General features: G+C 56.9%; 6 protein-coding genes and 1 non-coding gene across 7 annotated transcripts; 5 read left to right on the top strand and 2 right to left on the bottom strand.

Moving 5' to 3' along the window:
- The first annotated feature begins 823 nt into the window (after positions 1 to 823).
- LY79DRAFT_536410 (major facilitator superfamily transporter) lies at positions 824 to 3,170 on the top strand. The gene is made up of 3 exons (XM_060556596.1): positions 824 to 1,442; positions 1,585 to 2,588; positions 2,705 to 3,170. The coding sequence occupies exons 1-3, from the start codon at positions 1,031 to 1,033 to the stop codon at positions 3,050 to 3,052; spliced, it is 1,764 nt and encodes a 587-aa protein (XP_060419581.1). The 5' UTR covers positions 824 to 1,030; the 3' UTR covers positions 3,053 to 3,170.
- A 720-nt stretch (positions 3,171 to 3,890) lies between these two features.
- Positions 3,891 to 3,982, bottom strand: LY79DRAFT_t30. The gene has a single exon. It is a non-coding gene; the product is annotated as a tRNA-Pro (tRNA).
- Positions 3,983 to 4,402: 420 nt separating this feature from the next.
- On the bottom strand, positions 4,403 to 5,452 carry LY79DRAFT_505089 (uncharacterized protein; the record flags this gene model as incomplete). Its single annotated transcript, XM_060553577.1, has 4 exons — positions 4,403 to 4,596; positions 4,665 to 4,898; positions 4,955 to 5,080; positions 5,140 to 5,452. The coding sequence occupies 4 exons, from the start codon at positions 5,450 to 5,452 to the stop codon at positions 4,403 to 4,405; spliced, it is 867 nt and encodes a 288-aa protein (XP_060419580.1).
- A 2,149-nt stretch (positions 5,453 to 7,601) lies between these two features.
- Positions 7,602 to 8,943, top strand: LY79DRAFT_505471 (uncharacterized protein; the record flags this gene model as incomplete). Its single annotated transcript, XM_060553628.1, has 3 exons — positions 7,602 to 7,709; positions 7,770 to 7,838; positions 8,197 to 8,943. The coding sequence occupies 3 exons, from the start codon at positions 7,602 to 7,604 to the stop codon at positions 8,941 to 8,943; spliced, it is 924 nt and encodes a 307-aa protein (XP_060419579.1).
- Positions 8,944 to 10,128: 1,185 nt separating this feature from the next.
- LY79DRAFT_536397 (Mov34/MPN/PAD-1 family protein) lies at positions 10,129 to 11,881 on the top strand. Its single transcript, XM_060556595.1, has 2 exons — positions 10,129 to 10,399; positions 10,465 to 11,881. The coding sequence occupies exons 1-2, from the start codon at positions 10,375 to 10,377 to the stop codon at positions 11,466 to 11,468; spliced, it is 1,029 nt and encodes a 342-aa protein (XP_060419578.1). The 5' UTR covers positions 10,129 to 10,374; the 3' UTR covers positions 11,469 to 11,881.
- An 816-nt stretch (positions 11,882 to 12,697) lies between these two features.
- Positions 12,698 to 13,983, top strand: LY79DRAFT_203180 (uncharacterized protein). Its single transcript, XM_060551472.1, has 2 exons — positions 12,698 to 13,200; positions 13,455 to 13,983. The coding sequence occupies exons 1-2, from the start codon at positions 13,002 to 13,004 to the stop codon at positions 13,850 to 13,852; spliced, it is 597 nt and encodes a 198-aa protein (XP_060419577.1). The 5' UTR covers positions 12,698 to 13,001; the 3' UTR covers positions 13,853 to 13,983.
- A 561-nt stretch (positions 13,984 to 14,544) lies between these two features.
- Positions 14,545 to 15,577, top strand: LY79DRAFT_536393 (uncharacterized protein). The gene is made up of 2 exons (XM_060556594.1): positions 14,545 to 14,893; positions 15,049 to 15,577. Exons 1-2 carry the CDS (start codon positions 14,699 to 14,701, stop codon positions 15,070 to 15,072), a joined length of 219 nt encoding a protein of 72 aa, XP_060419576.1. The 5' UTR covers positions 14,545 to 14,698; the 3' UTR covers positions 15,073 to 15,577.
- Positions 15,578 to 15,885: the final 308 nt, after the last annotated feature.

The raw sequence follows: 15,885 nt of genomic DNA, 5'->3' as shown, positions 1-15,885 counted from the left end.
ACTAATGGGATATATTTCTTCAGAAAACCACTCGAAAAGCGCTGCCGGTACCCCAGAAGAAGGGAGGGTGAGAACATGTTCGCGAAGGAGACCAAAAGCAAGGGAACCTACAGTCGATAAGAATGTGGTCCTCGCCGTTGCCGATCTGCACCATGCACGCCCAAGCTCGCCTTTCCTATTCTCTTTCGGAGACGCACCGAGGTACGAGTGCAAGGCCGGTCCCTCCCACAGGTATACAATCTTATCCATACACGTTCCGGAGACGCACGGAGGCTCTGAATAATATCCCCCCTGTTCGGCCATCTACTGTCTTGACAGGCGGACACGGGGGGGTAGGGGGTCACCTTGCGATCCGGGAACAGGGTTTAGCTTCGTTGGCCATTCCCGTCCGTTGCAGCGCGTCCTGATCAATTATTCATGTCTCTCGTTGACGGCCCGGGAACATAACATGCGGCAAGCAAGCACTTGGCCGGCATGCCGCATCTCTGTCACCACAGGCCCCATGTAGCCGAGTGAATTATGTCTTTATTCTCCCCTTCTTCTCAAGTCTTTGCAAGCCGCCCCGAGAACTAGATGCGCGGTGCGGATAGCAAGACCACCAGGCCGCACTCACTCGCCCCCTCGTGGGAGACGGGTTTTTCACGCCGCGCGAGCCCGTCCGACTCCGGGGTCGCTCCAGAAACCCACGACCCCCCCCCGAGTCGTTATCTAGAACCTCCCCCGGACCGCCTGATTGGGCGGCGCGTTATCTCCCCCACCCGGCATTTACCAATTGACTTGACCCAATGTTCTTTTTTTTCACTTGGGGTTCATTTGGCGGGATGGAGAAAGACCCCCGAACGCTCGGGGACATTGCCCTCCTATCGGAGGCCCCAATTCGCCCTCCAAAGGGAGAAAGAAAGGGAACGAGATAAGGCAAAGGCGTCTTGGCTGTGCAAATACCCTTTTCTAATACCGGATTATCGCGTGGTTGCAGTTCGCTTTGCACTAGCTAATTCTATGGGGATTTTCCACATTGCCCGGGTTCGTGATGCATATGGAACCATGTCGGGCGGAACCCAAAAGTGGCGCGCACCGGGAAGAGAGGCAAGAAAGAGTAGGAGGGATTTCGACTTATAACACCTCAACTCCCCCTCCTCCAGTTCGAGCATGTAAAGACAAGGAAAAAAGAAGGGAGAAAGGAGAGTCTAGCAAAAACTCCCGGCCGATTTCGCACCCCCCCCTTTTCCCCTTCAACCGCAAGCCATCTGTACCGGCGTGCCCTGAGGCATTACGCCAGACCGCAAACATGCCCGACTGGAAGGCCATGTTCGCGCCGGCGCCGTCCCTGGACGTGCCCGGCCTCGAGACCGTCGACCTAGCCGACAAGGAGATGGAACGCCGCATCGTCCGCAAGCAGGACATCAGAATCCTCCCCTGGATCTGCATAACCTACCTTCTGAGTACGTTTGCCCCCCCCCCCCCCCCCCCCCCCCCCCCGAGGGCGTCTCGCCTCTCACCACCGTCCCGGCTTGCATCCCCCTCCCCCCCCTCCCGGGACATATATATGCCAACTAACACACCATCTCCCCTCGGAAAAAAAAGACTACCTCGACCGCGTCAACCTCGGCAACGCCCGCACGCTCAACAACGACACGCCCGAGGACAACATCGTCAAGATGCTCGACCTCACGGGCCAGCGGTACAACGTCGCCGTCGCGCTCTTCTTCGTCCCCTACGTGCTCATGGAGTTCCCCTCCAACGTCATGCTCAAGTACTTCTCCCCCTCCAAGTGGATCTCCCGCATCATGGTCTCGTGGGGCATCGTCACCATCTGCACCGCCGCCTGCACCACCTACGGCGGCCTCCTCGCCGTCCGCGTCATGCTCGGCCTCGCCGAGGCCGGCTTCTTCCCGGGCGTCATGATGTACCTCTGCTTCTGGTACAAGCCCGAGGAGCGCGCCACGCGCATGGCCGTGTTCGCCAGCTCCGTCGCCGTCGCCGGCGCCTTCGGCGGCCTCCTCGCCACCGCCATCTCCTTCCTCAACCGCCGCGGCGGCCTCGTCGGCTGGCAGTGGCTGTTCGTGCTGGAAGGCGTCCCCGCCGTCCTCGTCGGCGTCCTCGTCTGGTTCAACCTGCCCGACTACCCCCAGACCGCCGCCTGGCTGACGCCCGAGGAGCGCGCCTTCGCCGTCAAGCGCCTCGGCCCTTACGCCCCCTCCATGCGCGACAGCCACTGGGACGGCGCCGTCGCCCGCAAGACCGTCGCCGACCCCTACTTCTGGCTCTTCGCCGCCATGTACTTCCTCATGACCAACTCGCTCAACGCCAGCGGCTTCTTCACCCCCACCATCGTCGCCTCGCTCGGCTTCAAGGGCTACAGCGCCCAGCTGCTCACCGTCCCGCCCAACGTCTTCGCCATGTTCGTCATCATCGGCAACTGCCTGCACAGCGACAGGACCAAGGAGCGCTCGCGCCACACCATCGGCGCCCTCGTCTTCGTCGCCGCCGGCTACCTGCTCCTGGCCGTCGTGAAGCACTGGGGCGTGCGCTACTTTGGCCTCATGATCATCGCCTGCACCAACGCCGCCGTCCTGCCCTTTGTTGCTGTAAGTTGAGACATGACGAACCCTCCACCCGCATCCCAAACACAGAAAAGATAAAAAGAAGGGAGAAGAAAAAAACAAGTCCCGAGAAGCTAACGTGGGGGCGAAAAAAATCGCAGCACCGAACCGCGACCGTCCAGGGGTCCACGGCGACCGCCCTCGCGACGGGCGGCATGATCGCCATCGCAAACTGCGGCGGCATCTCGGCCCCCTTCCTCTTCCCGGGCACCGACTCCCCCATGTACAGCATGGGCAACTGGACCATCTTCGCCTTCCTCGTGGTCACGGCCCTGCTCACGGGCTACGTCTGGTACGTCTTCGGCAGCCACTCGGGCTACCGCACGGGCGCCAAGGACGCCGCCGGCAACCTCGAGGTCCTCGACCCCGGCGCCGGCGACCCGGACGAGCTCATGAACAAGAAGATGGGCGTGGTGGCGGACCACGACAAGAAGGACGAGGAGGCGTAAGGGAAAGGAAGGCGCCCCGTACCAGCATGGTGATGGGGAGAGCTAGGTGGATCGGGGTTAGAGAAAGATGGGTTTGCGCGTTGCATGGATTTTGGGAACCGTTGATACCCCCTCCCACCCCCCCCACCTCACCTACCCGCCGGCAGATGGATAGATACCGGCGGGTTGTCCCCAAGAGGCACGAAAATGTCTGGAGTTAATGAGTAATGTTCGGTTGTAATACGTTCCGTGATATGTTTCACCCTTCTTCTCTCCATTATCTCACGGCGCTGGTAGAAGGACGTGTGGGATGGGTGACGAAACGCGACACTCTTCCAATCATAGAGAAAAGCCGCCCTCTCCCTGGGTCCCCTCTGGGACTGCGGGGACTGCGGGTTTGGCGCGTGGGAAATGAAAAAGAAGAAGAAGAAGAAGAAGGTGGGCTGCCTGTCGAAGACAGAGTCCCATTCTGCAAAAACGAAACGATTCGCGATCCAAACGTTCGCCCTTGAAGATCCGGATGCGCCAGGGAAGGTAGTTGTCGGTTGGTGGGCAGTGAGTGTTCCAATGGATTTCGGCACCTGTCCCACAGCCGCTTCCGAGTCGGCCGGCCACTAAGCTTTCGGGAATGGTATGGGCCGTTCGACCTCTTGGTGTATGTACGTTGCGTGTGTGGGAGAACATTTCCTGAATTTTCCATTTCAGGGACAGGGCCAATGCCCATGGGAGGTGCCTCAAGAGTGAGTCAGTGCTCTCCCACACACATACACACACACACACCGAGCCCCATGGCATGGCTATTGACTGACCATCAGTTGCCTTTGGAAATATGCCAAAAGAACAACTATGAAAAAAGTTGGGCCCTAACCAGGGATCGAACCTGGGACCTCTCCCATTCCGAATCGTCGTAGACAACCCTAAGGGAGAATCATACCGCTAGACCATCAGGGCTTGGTGGATCGTATTCCGTCTTCTAACCAATTGGCTGGTTGTTGGTGCTGCCGGTTAATTTTGATTCTATAGAGGATTACGCTCTACACTACGAAGTGTTCCCTAATAGAATCCGACTTTGTCTGTCTTCCTTGCGAAAACTGCCGTGTCAAGCTTAAATAATTAAAGATGATGATTAACTCATCTTCCCACACTATATATACATGTGCTTGACGTATTCGTTAAAAAGTCTATTGAGGCCTTATTCTTTAACCTTTTTTCCCTTCTAGATATACTTTCAGGATGCACCCCTGCTGGGCAGTGCCCCCCTGCATACGCGTACATACACATGTGATTGATCCTTAATTGCTTGTATAGACTACAGTATGTGACAGGCTAGACCACACCACCACCACCACCACCACCACAAACGCATTGACTCTACTCCTCATCGTCAAACGTCACCGAATGGGTTAGCGCCCAGTTCCGGATGTCGTCGAAGTTGCGGCAGGTGTGCAGCGTGCTAAAGTCAGGCCAGTGGCCCTCGACTGGGAGATCAGGGTACATCTTGAAGGTGAAGACGCCAATGTCGGACTGGCACATGAGGTTCAGTCGCAGCGCCTCGATGCAGTGGTCTAGGGAGATGGGTTAGTGACTGAGCGTCTTGGTACTCGATGACAGTGAGTCGGGGTGGCCAACATACCGATATGTCCTCTCAGGTCTTCCGAGTCGGTAGCGACGTCGCCGCCAACCTCTGGCCTTGAGTAGTAGTCGGGGTAGGTGGCCATGCGCAAGAGGTTGAGGCAGTGGAGCTGGTGGAACACTTCGAGGCCGGCGCGATATCCCTCCTCGCCCGTGATGGGGTTCGTGATCTTGATCGACTTGGGGTCGAGACCGAGCTTTTCGAGCTCGGCGTGAGAGATCATCTGGTCTCCGACTACGCGACGGGTTAGTCACGAGGTGCATTCTTTCGTTGTTTCACGCGCTGCTCACTGTTGTTGGTGATGTGGTCCCATGCTCTGTCGACCTCGTAGCCAGAGCCGACGAAAGGTGACCAGTCCATGACGGGCGTCAGGTTGTATCTTTCGGTGTGGTACTTGACAATTCCTGATGCGGGGGCTGCATGCGGTTAGCGACCGTCAAGGACCGACGGCACGGGTTCTGGAAAAGGCACATACAGTACGACGAGTACTTTTTGGTGAAGAAGGTGTCATCTTGGGTGTTGCCGTAGCGCAGGCTGAACGAGGCGGCAAAGAGGCCGATGGACGTCATCAAGAGCGCCGCATGAGCTGCCCAGGGCCAGTATCGCAGCAACCGGCGGGCCTTCGCCTTGCACGGGTGCTCGTCACCGAGCCTCATGCGCTTCCATGTCGGGCTTGTTGTGGCGGCGGCGTCTACGTTGTCGGTGCTTTCGGTGCTGAGGCTCCCGGCGAGGCTCTCGACCTCTTCCTCCTCGTAGGGTACGGAGCGGTAGACTTTTTCAGAGGGCATGATTAGGAAGGGTAATAATAATAATAAAAAAAAGAAAGAAGAAGAAGAAGAAGAAGAAAAAAAAGATGGAAACAAACAAACGAGTAAGTACGAAGTTGTTTGGATAGACACGCCAGGTGCCAAGCAAGAAGAGAATAGAATGGATACAAGACAAGTGACAATCGATGGACGCAACAATGAAGAAGAGGGTTGTGTAGAATGCAAGTGTGGCCGGACAATCAAATGGAAGGAGAGATTGGACTGGCAGCAGAGCACGGAAGTACGAATGCACGGGAATTTCGGTAGTAAGCGAGGGAGGACGCCAGGCCAGCTGCTTGAGGGTAAGAAGAGACGAGTGCCAAGAAGAGATTGCTTGGGCGAGGAAAATCGGTTTGTCGAGCAAAAGGCGATCAGATCCGTCACTAGCAAGCAAGCAAGCAACCCGGCCCGGCCATGAACCAGAACGACGGGTTGGCTCTTGGCCACCAGAGCGTCATTACCGCCCACCGCTCATTGCTGCATAGGATTCCTTTGCACCATGCGAAGATCTCGACCAAGGAGAGAACCAATATCCAGCCACCAGAAACGTTTGGGTCGTTTGATCGTCGTTGCGGAAGGTGCGACAGGCTGGGTGGGGGCCATGGAGGCGTCGACCCTTTTGTCCAAAGCAGGAGGAACAGACGACATAATGCAGCCTCTGTCTCAGCCTCCACCAGCTGAGAGCGGGAACCAGAGCGCGGGGCCCAGGCTCGTCCAATCGATAGGTGCCTTCCCTTCTTTTTTGACAGCGCATGGGTCCGGGATACCGTGGGCACCTGCCTTGGTTGCCATCTCTCCCGCGGTCCAATCATCTTGCACGCACCCCACTTCTTCCTCCTTTTTGGGCATGCTATGTGGAAGTGGAAGTCGCGACTGAATCGTTGGTGCGGTGTCTCAGAGCAGGGATATGTCGACAGCATGCGGATGACGAAACAGGGAATCGCCCGCCGGTGGAGCCCGTCCCATGTTCAGCCAAAACAAGCAATCAGGATCCAGGAACATGCCAAAAACAGCCGTCATCTCCTATTTACCATGTCCGTCGAGAGAGAGCCGTGCACCCTAGCCTCAACTCCAGGGTGCCCATTGTCGTGTTGTACCTGCTGCCCGGCATCATCTCCCGATCAACCACTACCCAAGGTACACCTACCTAGGTATTCCGCGCCCCCCAGCCGAGGTCCCATAGGTCACCGTCTTGGCGCCTGGGACTGTAGCCGTATCAGATATCCCTTATGCCGCTCTCTCCCTTAGGAGATGGATCATCACGAGGCCCCTTTATGATGTGCACCCCCCTAGCGCCTTGCCCAGTCGCGACAACCTGCCGTAACAAGTCGCGGATCAAGCTTGGCCTCAGATCACTGCTCGTCAACGGAAGAAGCCATCTTGGCCCCTAGACCGTTGCCTGCCGTCCTCGAGTCCAGACTGAAACTGTAAGCGAGTCCAGGAGACAGGTAGCCGCCGCAAGTCTTATTGGCGATAAGCTATCCTCTCTCCCGAACAACCACTCTACGCAGAAGCCTCGTGGATCCAAAAAACCCACAAGCGCGGTTTTCGGCTCACATCCCTACCTACCTACGGAGACACTCCCCGCATCCAATGTCTTCGACAGAACAGTCCGAGGGCTTTGGAACGAGTCCCATCTCCCACCACCACCACTCTGCCTCAGTCCGAGCAGCCAGCAGCGTATCGTGAGCCGTCGTATCCCGGGGCCCTGTCCCTCTCCACCCCCTTTCAGGCCCATTCCCGTCTGCCTCCCCTATTCTGAGACGTTTCCAGTCCAATACCACAAGCCGATCAAAGGTTTGGCACCCTCCAGTCGAGGCATGCTCGTCTGAACTCGGAGACCAGCCGCCCCATGCTCATCGCTTGCACAACGGGGGATGTTGTAGGCGAGGGCCCAGTGTGCAAGGGGTATGTGCCGTGTCGTCCGTTGCTCGACAGATGGACGCGTGAGCACGATATAATATCTTCTCAAATCCGCTCAACATCTCATGACAGACTGACCATTCTCACATTCCATTCTATCATTGGCCCCATTTCGCTAGACGCGACTTTTCATTCCTTTCCCTTTTCGGTAATTAAGTTGCTGTTATTTACTGCCGGCCAGTCAACCATTCTTTTTTTTTTTTTCAAGATGCAACACCCTACTTTCGGCCACTTCCTCTTGGCGAGCATCCTTGCCGTCCAAGGTGCTCATTCCTTCTCTCTTACCCCCGCGGGCCAGGTTGCTCAACGCTACGCCGTAAGTTAATAATCACCAACTCGCCTCTGAAACATTATATATTAACGTCGAGGTACATAGGCACCTGTCTTGGCACTTGCACTTCCTGTTCTTGCTGCGCCCACTGCCGTTGACATCGAGGCCCGCGAGGTAAGATACTTAACCCCCTTCCCCAATGTGCTCGCATCCAGAGGCTCCAATGCTGACCCGCCCCTTATAGCCTCATCACCGTGGCAAGAAGACCAACAACGGCGGCAAGCGTGACGAGTCGTCTGCTATCGAGGCCCGCGAGCCTCACCACCGTGGCAAGAAGACCAACAACGGCGGCAAGCGTGACGAGTCGTCTGCTATCGAGGCCCGCGAGCCTCACCACCGTGGCAAGAAGACCAACAACGGCGGCAAGCGTGACGAGTCGTCTGCTATCGAGGCCCGCGAGCCTCACCACCGTGGCAAGAAGACCAACAACGGCGGCAAGCGTGACGAGTCGTCTGCTATCGAGGCCCGCGAGCCTCACCACCGTGGCAAGAAGACCAACAACGGCGGCAAGCGTGACGAGTCGTCTGCTATCGAGGCCCGCGAGCCTCACCACCGTGGCAAGAAGACCAACAACGGTGGCAAGCGTGACGAGTCTGCCATTCAGGATGCGGAGGACGCTGCTGATGAGGATGATGTCGAGGATGATGAGTCGTCTGCCATAGAGGCCCGTGAGCCTCACCACCGCGGCAAGAAGACCAACAACGGCGGCAAGCGTGACGAGTCGTCTGCTATCGAGGCCCGCGAGCCTCACCACCGCGGCAAGAAGACCAACAACGGCGGCAAGCGTGACGAGTCGTCTGCTATCGAGGCCCGCGAGCCTCACCACCGCGGCAAGAAGACCAACAACGGTGGCAAGCGCGACTTGTCTGCTGTTCAGGATGCTGAGGATGCTGCCGATGAGGATGATGCCGAGGATGATGAGTCGTCTGCCATCGAGGCTCGTGAGCCTCACCACCGTGGCAAGAAGACCAACAACGGCGGCAAGCGTGATGAGTCTGCCATCCAGGCCCGTGAGCCCCACCACCGTGGCAAGAAGACCAACAACGGCGGCAAGCGCGACTTGTCTGCCGTTCAGGATGCCGAGGATGCTGCCGATGAGGATGATGCCGAGGATGATGAGTCGTCTGCCATCGAGGCTCGCGAGCCTCACCACCGTGGCAAGAAGACCAACAACGGCGGCAAGCGTGATGAGCTCTCGGCTAGCGTCTTCGCTGCTTAAGGGGATACCAATCTTGGCAGACAAAGGGGCCAACAAGTTAACCCTCTGGCCAGGATACCCCTGGGCTGAGACGAACGCCTGCTCTTCTGCAGGTAGCGTCCGAAATTCACACAGTGAGGCACTTCAGCTTCGCCTTCGAGTCCCGCAAGTTTGGACATTGCTCTGTAAACTAGAATCAGCTTCTTCTTTTCCATACAATTTTTTTAAACAAGTAATAATGACGGTACACAGAACGTGCATGCTAATTCCGTGACCCCAGCCATGTCTTGTGTGAGTGAGAGGTTCGTGCGTCAAACTGCGTAATCCCAATGTTGTCCGAAGATGGCAATTTTTCAGCCGCCTCGTGTTGTGACGAAAACTGTGTTTCGCGCTGGCCTTAGCGTTCGGGCGGTCTTGTAACACGGGGTGCCCCGGCTGGTTCTCGCCTTCACGCTCGCAAAGGAAGCCTCGAAGCAGAGCGAATAATACAGGAAGTTCGGTCGGTTTCCAAAAGACCGTCTGACCAGGTCCCCATCCTGCCGGGCGACTACGCGCAAAACTATTTTGGGAACACCGGTATCCGGAAATAGTGTGACGTTGGCCGTTGTTGAGGCTCCTTGACTTGGCAAACCGGAGGCTTTCGAGTTCCATCTCTGCCAAGACGCCTGTCGACATGATCTACCCGGGCGCCGTGGCGTTTCGTCTCTGAGGGATGTGAACCAGGAAGTGCAAATCATCTTGGAAAGCGAGCGATTGGTGACAACTGCCCTTGCTCCTTTCCCTGCAGCCCCGCTGATCAATTGACTGTCCCGACCGATGAACCACAGCACGGGCGACCATCTCTCCCACGTCGATTCGTTCCGCTTGGCGACGGCTTCTGAGACTCATTGTCTCAGGTTGGCGGATCAAGGTCAACGCGCACAAACAGATCTTCTAAAAGCATGTAACGCGGATCTGCACACCAGACCTTGAGTTGGCAGAAAAATGAACAAACTGAGCTTGGGCGTTGTTGATTGCATTGCATCTGGCCGATTGCTTGTGTTGGTCTGAAATGTCTGGCTGAAAGATGACAAGACGACACGTCACGTCTCCTGTGCCTGCCGTCAGATCCGATTCCAATGGCCGCGGGGCCATGCATGTTGTTCTGCTTCTTGAGCGAACGATGGCGATCATGGAAAAGGAGTATTGACGTGCACTCTATCCGGAATCGACAACAGGAAGGCACGGTGGCCTCTCCGGGCTATCCACTCTGCGACCGGATCCATCGGCGGGCCGCTTACATAATCTCACACATAGCTCTTGTCTTATCGATAAGATATCACCAGGCAAGCGCTTGGATGGTGGGGTAACTACCTGTATCAACGTCTCCAACTTAACGCGAACCTCAACTACATCTTCGCGATCGCCACCTCCTGTAAGCAGATCCTGCTCACGTGGAACCGAGCAGACACAATGGAGACAGCTCTCAAGTCGTGGGGTACGTTGATTCGTCCCATTCCTCGGCCGTTGCGCATTGAGCCCCTTGCTGACCGCCCCTTCCAGAGCTCGACAACAACGTCAAGTTGGTCGACCCCAAACGCGACGCCCTCTATGACCTCGACCTCGATGCCCAGAGAGAAGCTATGAGCGCCCGGCCCTGGGCTGCCAACCCGAATCACTTCAAGAACGTCCGTATCAGCGCCGTTGCCCTCATCAAGATGGTGATGCATGCCCGTTCGGGCGGCAACCTCGAGATCATGGGTCTGATGCAGGGGTACGTCAATGGTGACACCTTCATTGTCACGGACGCCTTCCGGTTACCCGTCGAGGGAACCGAGACCCGCGTAAACGCTCAGGGCGACGCTGAGGAGTACATGGTCGAGTACCTGAGCCTGTGCCGCGAACAAGGCCGCATGGAGAACGTTGTCGGATGGTACCACTCCCACCCGGGCTATGGCTGCTGGCTGTCCGGCATCGATGTCAGCACGCAAGCCCTCCAGCAGCAGTTCCAGGAGCCCTTCCTTGCTGTCGTCATTGACCCCGACCGCACCATCAACGCCGGAAAGGTGGAGATTGGGGCCTTCCGGACGTACCCCGAGAACTACATCAAGGAGAAGGAGGGCAGCAGCGGGGGCGTCACGAGCGACGGTTGGCAGGAGGTGCCCCTGGCCAAAGCGGCAGAATTTGGCGCGCACGCGAACAAATATTACAGCCTAGAAGTGTCCCACTTCAAGAGCACGCTCGAGTCCCACCTGCTGGAGCTGCTGTGGCACAAGTACTGGGTGCAGACGCTGAGCCAGAGTCCGCTCATCACGAACCGCGACTACGGCAACAAACAGATGCTCGATCTCGCATCGCGTATCAAGGAAGCCACGACACAAGTAGCACGACAGGCCCGCGGCGCCTCCGGGCCCAACGCCATCGGTGCGGGAGGCAGGAAGGTCGACGGGTTGATTGAGAAACTCGTCAAGGACAGCAACACGGTGGCGTCGCAGGAACGGACCGGACTGGTGGCGATGGATGTCAAGAAGAAGATCTTTAACGGCGTGAGCGCGAATTCGTTGTGAAGGTGGAGATGTTGATATTATTACTTGCCCTCGCCAGAGGATTTGTACGAAGCCCTGTGGGCACGATAGATGGCGTTCAGAGGATAGGGAGGGCGTTGGCCCTGAAATGACGACACGATTTTGAGCCGCACCTCTGATGCTTGGCTGACTGATGTTGCTCCCGGATTTGAGCTCTCGTCCTCAAATTCCCAAAAGGATGGTGCCGCCTAGCTTTGCTCACGATTGGACTGCCCGGTCCAACTCATAGGACAGAGCCTCGTCATAATCCTTTTATCACAAAGCTGCCTCCCCAGACGGTCCGATGACGTGGATTTCAGACGAGAAGCTTTCCATCATCATGTTGAGATGGCATGTCCGCAGGTGGCTAGGTGCCTCCTCAACTACATGGTCAGACCTAATGCTACATTGCCGCGTGCCGAGGTAAGGTGGCCAGGTTCTTTTCCCCGCAATGCGTCGTGTAGACGTCCCGGATTATGTGCCATGGCTGATGCTGGGGTTCGTTCGTGGTGTACAGCAAGCACGTGTTTAGGATGTACGTCAGCTAGGCCCAGACCGCACCCTGGGATACTCATCTGCTCGAGACTTTGGCGGCCTTTAGTTCCTTGAGAGTCGAGCTCGTGGCCTCGGGGGCAGGCCTACAGCGGACCAGCGACTGAGCTCAGCGGTCATGGAGTTCTCTTCTCGGCAACGGTCTGGTTTTTTTTTTGTTTATTTTTTTTTTTCTTTTTGCAGAGTGGCGTTCCGTGGCAGCCATATTCCTGTACTGCATCACGAATACTGGCCTGCTGGAGAGCCCTGCATCCATCACAATCACACCAGCCAGGCATTCACAAGCTCTCTTTGGGAATCGGCAGTCGAGCAACTCGGGCACGGTACGGTGCAGGCAATGACGGAATTCTTGCCTCTCCGTGACACTGTTTCTTAACAGGAGTATCCTTTGGGACCCTCGTAACAAGAGACGTCAGGCAAAACATCCTTGACTCCAATCCGTGCGTTCTTGCATATATGCTGGATTGGATAAGGCCAAAGCCGTAATCTCTCGTATGATCTCGCAGTCAGCCCGTGTCTTCGGACGTAGAACTTCTTGTTGGCAGACAACACACAGTTACGCAGCTCGACCCCGACTAGCAAAGGAGTCGAAATATTTTCTATCCAGGGTTAAATGCCTCGTGGTTACTACCAGATCGCCCATTCGAACCGTTGCATGAACCACAATGTATAGACAGCTTTACCACTACCACACGCACCGCGGTCTCTGCTTTCCTCCCTCCCTGGTCCGTAACGCACAGGAGGCCAGGACGCGCGCCATCATATCAGGCCCCGCCGGCTGAAGTTCCATGAGGAGACAGTCTTTGCCGTTCTCCTCTACGACCTCAAGCGGCCTTCCACGTGGGGTCAGGTCCGTTGTAACATCTCGTGTCGGATCCAAAGCTTGTGCGCGTAGCCATCTACGCCTGCTTCTGAAGAGGCTTTGGATGAAGGGCTAGTGGCGGGGGGTCTGTGTGAAGCCGGCATCGAACCAATGTGAGAGGTATGATGTATTTCGTCTTGTTTTCTTGGCCTGCGAAGTGCCGGACAGTTCCTCCACCTCTACATACGCTTTCGCGCATCGTGCATATGCAACGACGCCCCATGGGTCAGTCTGGGACGCCAATGGACCGACAGACCCGTCCAGATCTGCAGCAAGCCAAAAGTTCGCAAGAGGAGTCGAGCACAGAAAGGCTGAGAGGAGGCAAGCCCGCGACCCAACTGCGAGAACAGAGGGGTCTAATCGTGAAGCCCATGGGCGCCCAGGGCTGGAGGCGGGCTCGCGCTGTCCCGGAACACGGCACACAACCCCTTCGCCTTCCAGAACGAGTCAGCAGGAAACTGGTGCCAGACCACCAGCTCCCCTAACGACGGGATACTGGAAGCAAAAGGCGGGCTAACCGCTTCCTTCTCGTTAACGGCCCAGAGTCCAAGGTTGCTGTAGTGTGTCCCGGGAAGGGGCAAGATCTAGAGCGGCAAGTTCCCACCGTCACCCGGGGATCCGATTCGCAGCCCCGTCAAGCCGTCGTTTTTGTCAACGGTCTCCAGCTCGACGGCGGCTCAGTCGCCCCCGAGAGTCCCGTTCGCCCATCTCCCTCCTGGTTCAGATGCTCACCCCAGACCGTGTCTTTCCCCAGGACACGGCTTTCGTACATTGTCCGAGTTCGGTCTGCGACGGGGTCGAAGAGAAGCTGACAGGGCGGGGGACTGGCGATGGCACAACCCAAGTTCTCCTGGCACAGACGTCAACTCAAGCCCCATTCAAGGGAAGAATCTCCATCAAGACGACCATGGCATCGGGAAGGGGGGGGAGGGGTTCTCTTCAGCTGGGGATCGTCCATAACAAAGGGTGCTGAACACTAGAGGGGGTGTTGTACACTTATGCCGCTCAATCCTCGGCGAACTCGTCGTGTAAGTTGACGCGGATGGACATCCCTCGTGTGAATCTCCCCGAGTCTCGGAAGCATTCGTTGACCCGCACCCCATCGTGCCCAATCTTCTTTAGGGTCTCACGACAATAACATCATTCCCCCCTTTCCCCTTTTGTTGGAAATTCCGCGGACAGAAGACGACATCCACCTCACACAGTGGAGAGACGGGCGTCGATTGCGAGGTGGATGACGAGGGAATCACCAGGGGCATTCGTACACGTCGGGCGTGGTTCCCAAGATAAGAGAGAGAGAGAGAGAGAACCGTCCCCTTCGATCCCGCTCAGCCTTGTCCCTATTCCCAAACCCACTTCCCTTCGGAACGCATATCTTGTCGAGCGCCTTTTCATCGTCGAGTCCGATCCCGAAACCGTTGGCGTGATATATATATGTCGTCGTTTCGTCCCAGGCCGCCGTCCCTGCCTTGGTAATCACATGTCGACACCCGTCGGAGCGTCCTCCCTCAACCTCCCCGTCCATGCCAGACATGACATACAGACCCCCCGGCCGCAGCAAACCGATATTCCGACCCAAGTACGAAGAAAACGAACTTGTTTTTATCTTCTTGTATTGCAATTCGTCACGAAGAAAGCGGCAGAATCGTCTCTAGCCCCCCCACCTCCGTAAAACCGAAGGGGGAGAAGGGGGGGACATGCCCTCTCTATAAATACCCCCGTGACCCCAAAGACACCACGATGTCGCCATGGAACACATCATTCTCGTGCAACCGCACGCCATCCGCAACCCCCGCCCGCAAGCCGGCGTCGTCTCTCCATGCTGTTGTATCCCGAGCCCCTCCCGGCCCCTCCCCTGGCTATTAAAAAAAAAATGATGTGCATGCCATCTGATTTCCTCGCTGCATATTCATCTCATGTTCCATCTTCCCATCAAACCTCGCCCTCGCCCTGCCTCGTGCCCGTATTCGTCACATCCCGTCCGAATGCCACCGCATCCGGCCCCATCCCGCCGGTGAGCCCCCCACCCCCTCCCTCCTCTACCCCCCCTTTCCCCGGCGGCGATCCCCGGCGACCAACCTCAGCCGCACCCGTGCCGCCTTCTGCCTCCCTTCACCGCTCGTCGCCCACCGCTCACCGGCCACACCGACCGACGACATCCGCTCTCAGAGACACCTAAATAAAGGTAGATAGGACAACCTAGGAGGCGCAAGGTACCTGACTAGCAACCGAAACTCTAATATTTACAACATGCTACATTATCCCTCTCCTCCTCCCCGCCCCAGCTATCAAACTCTTTGTGCGGCCGCTCAAACCCCCCTGTGCTATCCATAACTGTCGTGCTCATCGTAGATCTCGCTCGTCCGCACCCTACGTACATGTCTAGCGTTTCTGCGCAATCCCGTAGACAAAGCGGCCACCCCCATCCATCCACGGTCTGGCCCGGCGTCGTATCATGTCTCGTACGTCTCGTTGGCGGAACACGTCGTACGGTCAAACTACCTACCAACCTTGTGCCTCGGCACCGAAAGTAGGTTCTTTACCGTCTCCACCCCTCAACCAAAAGATCCCTTATTTTTTTCTCTCTTTCGCGCATCGGGCGGTGGCTCTCCTTCCCTCTCATCTTTTCTCGTTTTATCCCCCAACCACCTTCCAAAAACAAACTGGACATACCGAGACGTCCCCCCCTTCCACCCCTGGCCCCCCGCCCCATCTCGTCCTCCTTCTCAAACGAGACTGGGGGGAATGCGTGCTGTGTATACCTACAGTAGCAGTAGGTGCTAATGTAAAGAAATCCACCTCCCCCTCAGGCTGAGGGATCGACAAGCGTTCTCCAGTCTAGCCTCCTTCTAGAAGGCCGTTTCGGCTCCAGCCATTGGAAGGAATTTGCAGTCTTGGAGGGAACACCCGTGATCCCTGCAACGCTGTGTTATGTCGAGCGACACCTCCCAAAACTTACTGTCCTCACGCCCCCCCCCTTCAAGGATCAATTAGGGCAGGGCTCCT

The sequence above is a fragment of the Colletotrichum navitas genome (assembly GCF_030913465.1).
Source record: "Colletotrichum navitas strain CBS 125086 chromosome Unknown LY79scaffold_3, whole genome shotgun sequence".
Taxonomy (NCBI): domain Eukaryota; kingdom Fungi; phylum Ascomycota; class Sordariomycetes; order Glomerellales; family Glomerellaceae; genus Colletotrichum; species Colletotrichum navitas.
Note: the sequence above shows the minus strand (reverse complement) of the source record. Positions and strands in the feature narration are given on the sequence as shown.